The sequence below is a fragment of the Condylura cristata genome, unplaced genomic scaffold (genome assembly GCF_000260355.1).
Source record: "Condylura cristata isolate star-nosed mole 26May11 unplaced genomic scaffold, ConCri1.0 scaffold00002, whole genome shotgun sequence".
Classification (NCBI taxonomy): Eukaryota; Metazoa; Chordata; class Mammalia; order Eulipotyphla; family Talpidae; genus Condylura; species Condylura cristata.
Window position 1 is genome coordinate 44,615,890 of NW_004567103.1, and position 11,379 is coordinate 44,627,268.

At 36.9% G+C, this 11,379-nt stretch overlaps 1 protein-coding gene across 6 annotated transcripts in view; it reads right to left on the reverse strand.

Annotated features, from left to right (window-relative positions):
• RAPGEF4 (Rap guanine nucleotide exchange factor (GEF) 4) overlaps window positions 1-11,379 on the reverse strand; it is a 228,259-nt gene that overhangs the window by 35,746 nt on the left and 181,134 nt on the right. For all 6 annotated transcript variants that reach the window (XM_004674534.2, XM_012726839.1, XM_012726835.1 and 3 more), the window contains one exon: window positions 9,327-9,405. In XM_004674534.2, the coding sequence (XP_004674591.1) occupies window positions 9,327-9,405 (79 nt within the window). The remainder of the gene's footprint in view (window positions 1-9,326; window positions 9,406-11,379) is intronic.

Below are 11,379 nucleotides of genomic sequence, written 5' to 3' on the forward strand. Positions count from 1 at the left end.
GTTCTTTCTGATTTGCATGAGGCTGAAACTATTTGAAATATCAAGTGAATTTAATCATAATTCCCAAGTTATCTTGATTTGAGAGTGATGCAAATGCTTGGGTATTAAAGATAGTGATATCAGCTGCTTATCTGTGGCCAGGACAGGGTAAGCACTGAGTACAAAGACTTTTTTTTGGTTTCCTTCCTGATGGAAGTTTCTCCTTTGTCTACAATAAGAGAATACACAAGAAATGACATGATAACACTTAAAAAGTGCTTCAGATTTGTGGTCTACAATATTACATTTAATGTGCTCCTGTGATCATATAATACTCTCTACAAGGGGAGATATTGACAGATGAGGAAACTGAGCTTCAAAGAGAAGAGATTTAGTGAGTAAATGACAGGGATTAAAAATTTATCCAGGGCTTTTCCCAGTATTACCACCTCTACCGCCCTAAACAATGGCTCTGGTAACTAGACATTAATGCTTGCTTTCATGAGTTTATTAAGTATAATTGCAACTGGGAAGCCAAATCATAGTGGGAAAGAGATTTTTTTTCCGCTCAAATTCCAAGTTTTCTAGTGCTGCCTCAGCATGCTGCGTCCCTTTGCCAGGACCATGTTCCCTACTCTTCAAAAGTAACCTCACAGACTCCTGGGAGCTAGCATGAACTGGGTCCAGAGGGACTTGGAAGAACCATGTTCCCTACTCTTCAAAAGTAACCTCACAGACGCCTGGGAGCTAGCATGAACTGGGTCCAGAGGGACTTGGAAGAAGCTTTCTTCCTTTTTCTCAGGAAAAGTAAGTATTTTTGTCTCTAGGAAAAAAACAAAAAACAAACAAAAAAAAACAATAGCCTTGATTTCGTTCACAACGTCTAGCCTTTCCCTTTACAGATGTTTGTTTACTAAAAATTTGGAGGTAGGTAGAACTTTCACAGCTGAATCCAGGCATGTGCTCATAGATTCTGCCTCTCCAGAGGCAGCAAACAGTTCCTGAAAAGACAGAGTTTATGTCCTTATGTTACGGGATAACAAAAGCCCCGGTACCAGAAATGGTTACACATGAGGTACCGGGGCTTTTACTTATCCCTGTAACATTTTCACCAGGCTTTTAGAAGATTCTAGTGATCTTTATTTTATTTAAGTCCTACAAAAATGGTGAGGAGAGGCAAAAGATATATCCCCTTCAGAGAGCAATCCAAGAATAAAGAACATCTAACCAGGTCCCTCGTTTCAATGTGATGGTAAAAACGTAATCTAAGACAAGTAATATTTGAGTATGTTGTGTTCAGAGATTCAAATGTATCAGAAGCTTGCAGAAACCATTATCTTTCCTGGCTAAAACAGGAATAATGCATTAGCCACTGGACCATTTCAAAGAGAAAATCCTAGATGGAATGGAAGTCTAACTCTCCCCAGGACAAATTTACAAAAGATTATCAATGAGTACCATGCAAATAAGATGCCTTTAATATTTGAAGAACACTTTTTGAAATATTAACTTGCCTTATGTCTATTTTAATAGCAGATTAGTAGAGAAAGTCAAATATACAAAAACCCAATGATTTTTGTCAAATGATCAGGGAATATTTGTATTAACAATGACATAACTGATAATATGACAGGCTCATATGAAGCAATATAAATGCTTGCACCTATGGGGGAAGAGAAACAGAGAGATAATAAAGAGGGCAAACTCTTGTACCAGTTAAAAGTCTATAAGAAAATTTAGAATTATTCACTAAATCATTACTTTAAATGCAATTGCAAAAAAGCTATACTTGTCAAAGTGGACAGACTCATCATTGACACAACTAGTTGATTCAGATGATTCACAAAATCACAGAATTTGTGAGTTGGGGAAGTCTGTTGACTGTAAGTCCTTCGACTCCCCCATTTTAGAGGTAAGGAAATTATTAAAAAACTAAACTCATAAATTAGAGATTTCACTGACTTTACTGAGCAACTCATGAATCAGACAGTATCCTGTCTGCGGAAGGGCTTATACAAAATGGAGGGTAATTATAGACACAGAGAGGGTGGGACAAGGTTATTAGCAAAAGAAAGATTATTTCAGGTAAACTGTCTTCCCTAGGGCAGGCAGGGGTGGGAGTAACTTGTCTTGTAGATTACCTCACTGATGTTGATCTGGAAACTCCAGAGCAACTGCTTTAGGATTACATTTTTGGGAGAGTTTGAAACTGCAATGAAATTAGGTATTAAGTCTGGGAGTGGACCCAGAAAGGACTGGCTCTATTTTTGGAACTGTTTTTTCTATTTTTAACAAAACTATTAATGGAATTAGTTAGACTAAAATTCAATTCTTTCATTTCCCTCTCCAGTACGCTGCCTGTCTACATTGCTACATTTTGTCTGATATCAATGTTCTTTATCCAAACATAAATTATCTGTCAGAATTAGGTGAGCTGCAAGTTGATTGGATAATAAGGAAATCCATCTGAGATGTAGAAATTGATTCCCAAAACTCCTCAAATAAAAAACAATGCATACACAGAAAATCAGAGTTCATTGTTGTAGCCTCGACAATTGGATAGTTAGGAAGGTGTATAATTTCTGCTATCTAAACTGGATCCTCTCTGCTATCATTTAATCAGTTCTTTTTTATCCAGTATACATGGAAAAGCAACAGAGGCTCACTACTACAAGCCAAACATTCTTATATCTGCTGGTCATTGAAATAACTTGGGTATTCTGTTATGATAATAGCATTTCCCACCTTCTGGGAGCATTAAATCAGAAAACTTAACAGCAGGAACTATAACTTAAACTCATTATGAATCTCAAAAATTTATATTTTCTAGTAAAGAATTAGGCACAAGTAAACATAAAAAGCCTCAAATGTTTGTTGGAACAAACAATTAAGTTTATTGATTGACCTGTTACCTTAAGTAATTCAATCACACTGTTTGGAGTGCTATATATAATACAATTTTCTAAAAAAACAAAAAATCACAGTTGAAAGGATTTAAAAAAAAACAAAACCCTTTCTCCAAATTACCTGAAATTCCATTTTGTCAAGCTGCCAAATACAGATCAGAGATACTTAAGTTAATAGAATATTCAATGCCATCAGGTTGACTAAGTCTACACAAAACCCAAAACATCTGGTCCATCCTTTAAACAGAATCTCTCAGTTACTAGGTAGTTAACCTACAGAAACACAGACTTTCAGACAGATTAATTCTGCCTTGAATTGGAACAACTCCTTTAGCATAAGGTAGATGTGGCTGAGGACAGCTCTGTATTCAGTGAGGTACAGAGTTGAGGCTCAGGAGAGGTGAAGGCCACCACGTAGGCTAAAGTCTTTCTACCCGCCAACTGCAGGCTTAATATTCCATTGAGTCATTTTCCACATGCCGGCTCTGCCGTTCAAACACTGTAATTATTTCATATATTTTTACCTAGTTATTATCTTACTCACCACAGGCACCTGTAATTTTTCTGTATTTTTTTTTACTGCTCATTTACTTATTCTTAATTCAGCTAATAATGGTTCCACATATTAAAATTATCATGGGGAAAGTAAGTGAAAACCTCCTAGGATGTAGAGGCAGCAGACTCATTACCGCCTACAACAGGGAATAAAATATTATGTATACTTTTTGCAGTAAGTACATGCTAATTATGCAGCTATTTATAAAACACTTATCAACATTCAAACTGATACTCTTCAATGTTGTTGTTTTTTAAAGCCCTGCTTTGCATACAAGATCTCTGCTTGGAGCTGCAAACAAACTTTGGGGGTCATCTGCCCACTGATGAGACAAAGCTCTGTGTACTCTTACATGATGCCATATTCCTTGCATGATGGTACAATAATATTAGCGATATTTATATGGACCTTGAAGGTTTATAATGTACTTTCACACACATAGCCCCATTTGATCTTCACAGCAACCTAGTGAGGTAGGTAGGACGGGTTTAATTACCCCTATTATACAGAAGGGGTTCAGAAAGGTTAAGAATAATTGCTGAGTAATCTAGCTTGTAAGATGCAGGTCTTAAACACAGGTCTTCTAACTTCAGAGATCTTGCTTTTCCCACTATATTATCTTTACTGCACTGTTTGCCTTTGTAAAGCATCGCAGCATCCTGGCCACTGGGTCTATACTTCCTTTGATGTCACACGTGCATGGGAATACTGGCTTTGGAAATAGACCACCTGCGTTCATATCCAGACTTACAAATTCATACTCCTCTTATAAACTCTGGGGTCCACAGTCAGTTAATTGACCATTTAGACCCTTGGTCGGCTCTGTGGGACTCCTTTAAGGAAGAGATAAGATAATATTGGTAAGCTATGTAGAATAGAGAATGAGACGTAGTGATTACATATCTCACAGTATTAATGACACTGAGAAAAAAAAACATAAAATACTTTGTAGATTATTCCATAATACAGCCATTTCTACCTAGAGAGCACTTTATGTTCACATCATCAAACCAATTCCTCTTTATTTAAATAAATTCTCAAATTCCAGATCTGAGGAATTATACTGCACTGATAGTAACACGGATACAAGGGCAAAATTTGACTTAACAAAATTTAAGCTGATAGTTTTCAGTAAAAAAACTAAAGAATGTTCCTAAAAATCTGGTTCTATTGATAGAATGAGAACTCAGTGCTGCTTTGCAAATCTTTCATCATCAGGAAAAGCTTGATTCTTTTAGGGAACCAAATCACTTTATAAAGAGACTACCCCCCAGGTCAATTTCACAGAGAAACAATTGATGGAGATTCTTCCTTTCAGTAAGGAAAGCTTATTGTGTTAAGACTTTGTTTTTGCAAATATATGAAGACAGCTTCAGCTAAAACATAGTGGAAAAATCTATATTCTATTTTTTCAATTAAAAACAAATAAGAAATTATTTTCATGCCGTAAGTATAGAATTTGTGTTGAATAAGTCAGATAGTTTAATAAGAAAAAAATATTTGACCACAATCATCACTGAATTAAAATTTTTATAAATTTAAATATAAGCAATTTCTCACATAAGTTTCTTTGAGCAATAATAATGATCTGTTCTTGACAACAAATACCTACATTTTTTAATGTAAGGAGACTCTATTGGCAGAGTAACTATTCATGCTAACAATGTCATTTTTTTCCCTGACTCTCCATTTTAGTTTTGTAATAGGACTCATTCTGTGAATAGCTGGAGGTTAGCTGTCACTGGGAACTGGTACAATAGGCTTCCTAGTCTCTGTCTTAAATATTGAAACAACTTTTTCCGCAGAAGCTCCAGGAAGCCTCTCTTTGAATCTCACTGACCCGATCTACCTTGAAGCTGCTATTTGCGATATAATCATGGTCAAAGGCAACCAAGTACTATGAGCTGCTACACTGGCCAACTGAGAGGGTACTGATGTTGGGAAATCAACTAATATGTCACTACAACTAGAATTCCAGGAGCGCTACACGGACTTTGTCCAAACATCTGCCAGTCAATACAGAAGCTCAGATGGTTAGGTGGTTTCCACCTGCCTGGGTTTCTCCTACGTGAAAAATTAAATAAGTCTTAAAAGTTTTTTTTTTAGCCTTACAAGTGGGGATGGTGTTGGAAAGATAAACTAAATGATGTGAAAATGCAATGTATCAAGGATTCAGTTATTAAAATTTACAGTAACTTAGCTGTGATTATTTACTAATTGAAGATCTGCCTATATTTGTAAAAAAATATGATTTTAATTATAAATTCAAAATTAAGACAGCATGAGATTAATTCTGTAATAAACATCAAAGGTGTTAGATGATCTATGTGCTTTATCTTTTTCAGATATTTAAAATGGGGAAATTATCATGTATTTGGATAACAATTTCTGGCTCATCTCATGGTATTTGATATAGGGCAAAGTACATAAATCGAAATATACAATAAGAAGAGGCTAAAAAAATCATTGATTTATTTACCATATGATATTTTGAGTCAATAAAAATAGCACATCTTTCTTATGCTGCTTTGTCACCTCATGTTAGCACTGTATAATATATAGTTTAAGTGTTTAATAAATGTTCGTGAAATTATGTGGAAAAAAGATAGTTTCATTTGTATACATAAGAACATATTACAAATGAACACATACAACATGATCTACACTTACATGAAATTATATCAGATATCTGGAAGGTTTTTTCATCGAACACTGGTGAGATCCCAGATGAATTTTTATCTATTTTCTTTTTCTATAAATTGAATTTTTTTACCATGAAAATATTTATTTTTCATGATGACAAGGCTATTGATATTTAGAAATAGGCTATGGGATTTAATAATAGAATGATATTCACAAACTATTGTAAAGTGACAAAGCACTATTATTTACAGTATGATTGTATTCTTATATTTAAAATCATATATCTATATGGAGAGAAAAAAGACTAGAAGGATACAAACCAAAATGTTAATAATAGTAATACCCGGTAGGATTATAGGTGGTTTTAATTTTCTTTTTTAAAGACTAACAGAAAATTGAACTGTATTTTAAGTACAAATTTTTAAAAGATTAAAGAAACTAGAGATGAAAAGTATAGAAATTGAACAAATATAATTTAAGAAACTCATTATAAAGCACTTGTATTCATCAGGTCAAATCATGTCCCAAGCTTATCTAGTGAATAGAGTCTCATTAGCACATAAAAGACCTGAAAAATTAATGCTAAACAGAGTTTTGCAGTCTTCCTCTGTGCAAAAGCAAAATTGGAGAAGACATACAATGTGGATTAAGGACAGAAATAGGTGTCAGTGATTCAGGCTCACATCTTTTCTGGTGCTAGTAATTACCCTCCTCTGAACAAATCATAATTTTTTATTATCCTGGTTTATTGATTTGGAAAAAGAGCAGTGAAAATACTGACTTCTTCATAGGGCTGCTATAAAAAGTCACAGATATTAAGTATTTCAAAAACACTCAGCCAAAGCAACTCACTTTAATGTGAGTGCCTTAATATTAAGTGGCAAAGTATTTCAGTATCTCTACACCCCATATTAACAAAGGGGTTAAACCACTTGTTCAGTTTTACATTTTATCTCCTGGCCCCTTATGAATATGGTGCTATTTAGTTTATATTATTTGTTGATTTTGTCCATTCGGCATCTATTTCACCACTTTTCCTGTTTTTCTTTCTTTACTTGCCTTGGGCATATCATCATTTTTCTAAGCTTCAGTATCCCCATTTGTAAAAACAAAAACAAAAACAAAAAAAAACTATATTAACTGCAATATGAATTAACAAGCATGCAGGTCAAGGTTTCTTAGAATGGTCTCTGTGAAATTGCCCAGGGAAGTTCTCCGCCTTTCCTTGACCAAGAGATCAGCAATGGCCCAGTCAGGCTAATCAGATCCACATCCCCAAGGTGTGGAATGAAGAGAAGGCCTAGGGGTTTGGGATAGATATGCCAACAGCAGGGTAAATTTGTCACTGTTGAAGGTCAGGCTTTTCAAGGATTCCTTCAGTTCTCTCAATTTAGCCCATAACCTTCTGATGAAGGCTATGTATCTTACAGCCCTCAATTCAATCACAATTAGTTTATATAATTTAGGACCAAAGAAATATAGTTTCTCTAAGATGCCTAACATTACCCTAGGAGTCTCCAATAAGGATTAAGTGTTATGACATAGGTCAAGGTGTAAGAGTTGATTCCAAATAGAACAGTGAAGAAAATCTATGCTCTGGCAGGGCCAGGGGTAAAGGAGGTGGTCTGAGGATAACACCCGGCCATCCTGGATTCTGTGTCCACTGAGAAAGGAGTTAGAATTGGACACCACAGGTCTCCCTTGATTCTACTGTTTATTTACCTATGTGCCCTCCTCTCCCCTGTCAGCAGCCTCATGCCACCCCTATCTGCGCATGGCATGAACTTTCCCTCTAGGAGATTTAAAAAATAAAAACAACACAGGAGTCAATGAAGTGAAAGTTCTCAGTCAAGTTTGAGGAGAACAAGCTAATAAATGAAGAAGTCAGAACTGGCAACAATAAAAAAAGATGTTAAGTTCAGTGTTTGGGGCTTTGGGGTTGTGAAAATTACAGGAGCTGGCCTGCAACATTCTCTCTCTTCTTTGGGTTTTGTTTGCCTTAAGCTAATCAACATTCTAACTGGTAGAGGGAGAAGCCTAAACTCAAAGGTGGATTTTATTTTTCCTTCCAACCAATCTCAAAGGTCTAATAGTGATTACCATATATGGAGGTAAAAGAGCAGAGAGAGATCTTGAATGTGTTAATTTTGACTTGAGAAAAACTGAAGAGGAGCCAGAAAGAATATATTATATATGTGATTCTCATTAAGCTGTCTTTACTTGGAAGGATAGTTTCCAGGCAAATAAACACTCAGATCTCACTCATGCAGCTCCCTCCAAATAACGCATCCAACTCGAGTCCCCCATTCTCATGCATTCTGTTGACTTTAAAGTGAATTATGGGCAAAAAAAGAAAATGAGAATCAGGTAGGGCAATCCTAGCTCTGAAAAAGGAAAACATGTGAATGCTGATTAGATTATGCAGAAAAAAGAAAACCGTTCTTTAATATTTTTAACTATTCAGAAAGGGGTCTAAGTTTACATTATTTTCAAAATAAAGCAGAAATGGAAAATAAACTTTCACATCCTTCCACACGACTCCCAAAGTTGAGGGTGTGACTTATTAATAATATTTACTTTTTAAATTCAATTTACATTTTCTAGACACTGTGCACCAGCTGGTCAACTCAACACACGATTGAAGAGCTGCCCCAAACAAACTCAGCCTCCAAATTTTGTACCTTTGATTTAAGTTAATGTGATATTATAAGTAGCAACCATGGAATAGCTCCTATACCAAGAGCACAGAGAAAAGGATGAATCAGGAACAACATGAAGGAAAATCTTCCCACAATGATAATCCGTGTTAATGTCGGCCCGTCAGCAGTTTAATTTGCACTGCTTAGAGAACTAACAGAGCAGGCTGTGCTCCCACGTGCCTCGTGTCCCACAGAGGTCCCCTATCTCCAAGGTTAGGGAACTATGTCTAATAATACTCCCTATTAATTGCATAGCTTTCTCCAGCCTACTTCCCAGGTGTGCACACTTCTCATCAGTATCATGTTCCTGAAACAACTTGGCTCATGTTTCTCTTCATGGTGATGAGAGGGCTCCTTGAATGTGGCCTGGGCAAACCCAGGGAGAGCAGCTGTCTATGCCTGGGGCACTGCTGATGTCTCAGAGTTTGACAAGGATGAAAGGCACAGTTCTGGCTGAGACTTACCTTCAGAGAATGAGACGACATAAAGGCCATACATGTGGAGTGTCTTCAAAGGAATAGAGACTTTCCACAAAAAGGATATTGGGCCACCAGGGCTGGGCAAAGCTGGGTATTTGGCATAAAAACACAGTGCATCATAACAAAGTCATTTAAAATGGAATCTGTGGGGGTGGAGAGCAGACATGATATTAAGTTCTTGTAGAAATACTCAGGAAGGCAAGAATATCTATTCATTTGTTGTTGGTCAATGGTTCTTACTATATATATATATATATATTCATATAAAACTCATACTATTGACAGGCCTTGAAACCAAAACTCAATTTCTTAGGACAATGGATAAAAAGCATAGCATTTTTAAAAAAGACAGGTGTGTACAAATACAAATGCACTGGTCTTTGAAAATGCATGTAATTAAAGGGCCACATATAGACAGTATCCTGTACACAGAATAAAGATATACTGTTTCTTTGTCTAATTTATAGCCTATGTCTTTTGTCAATTTATGTTTTCTTTTGTCTCTTTCCCACCTATATTTCCTTTAAAAAAAAAGATTTATTTATTTATGCATACAAGAACTGAGGTACAGGCCAGAGGTGGGGGTGGGGAATGAGAATATTCACCAGAGACACAGTAGGGAACAGAAAAGTAGATTTACTAAAATACACTGCTGAGGGGAGCAGTGGGTGGGATAGGAGAGGTTTGCTGCACTATGTGGGTCACCTCTCTGGCTGGGGATCGAACTTGTGCCACAGTGGCTGTGGATAGCTTCACAGAACTGAGAATTAACCCCTGTGCCACCAGGGAGTCCACATCTCTATTTCTAGAGGGAACAATGAAGTATGAGAGGGTGATGGAATTATGGAAACAGGAGGTGGTAAGAGCAGAGAATTGGTGAGGGAAACAAAGTAGGGGGAGGGGAAGTTAGGGACAAATAGGACAAGATAAAGTCTGCCTGCAGCCACTGAATCATCAGAACAAAAGCTCTCCAGTAGCTGAAATGTACATGCCTTTTATTCAAACTTTTGTAGGTAGGTAAGAAGGTAGATTGCAAGGGAAACTAGGTGAGTCCCAAAGATAAGCTTTGTTTCTACCTTTTTGAATTTCATGCTGGTTCTTCATCACTGATACAACACTATCTGGTCAGACTTGGTGGGAAAATACAGGAAGGGAGGCCTAAAAGCCTTAGGATAATTCCTGTTGGACTTGGTGTGCAAGACACCAGCGGGGTTTCCAATTAAGCTGTATATCCTGAGATTCATGAAGCTCATGATAACTTTTCATATAAAATGGTGAGAAATATAAAAGAGGTCATCTACCACCTCCATCATGCCATATGGGATCATGATGCTCATTTACATACAGGTGGTGGACACAGTCCCAAACTGTCATCCTGTTACCCCTTGGTGCTCCAGGTCACTCAGTCCCATTAGACTGAGCAGGATAAGAAGCAGAAAATCTGTGTGTCTTTTCCCCCTTAAATACAAAGGTCTAAGGCTTGCCTGAGTTTAAGATCTAGGGTCACCTTTCTATGTTTCAGACACTCTGAGAACAGAGTAGGTAATCCTTCCATCTAAAGCTGCCAGACACCTGTACTATGCAGTAAATTTTGCTTCAGCAAAGATATGAATTGGGTTCAGCAAGGTTGGGGAGCCAGTCACTCAGACACTCAGCCACCCACCTTTCAAGCACACACATAGACACCCTGTACCCACATTTTAATGTGGTTTTCTTGTTCTCTACCCATATATATTAACACTTGAGGACAGATTTTTTTTTAAAGGTTTGTTAAAGAAAGAAGTTCGGAATAAAATGTGCATGACCCAATTGTTCATATCACAGTCAAAGATGCTGTGGATGTCGGGTTGGTTTCTCTAGTGAACACGTTTCCATTTACACTCTTTCTAAGGTTGCTAACAGGATGCTCCTATTCCTCATATTAACACCATCCCAACATTGTTCTGTGACCCCACTAGCTGTCACCCCCACACGTTCATCCACCCCAAGATTCAGAAAGGGGTCAGATCCGCAGTACCCTTGGATATATCTACACCATTTAATTTCATTGATAACTTCTTGCCCACTTGTTTTTCAACTCAGGAGGGGGTGCTTTGCTCCTGGCCTCTCCTCTGGGA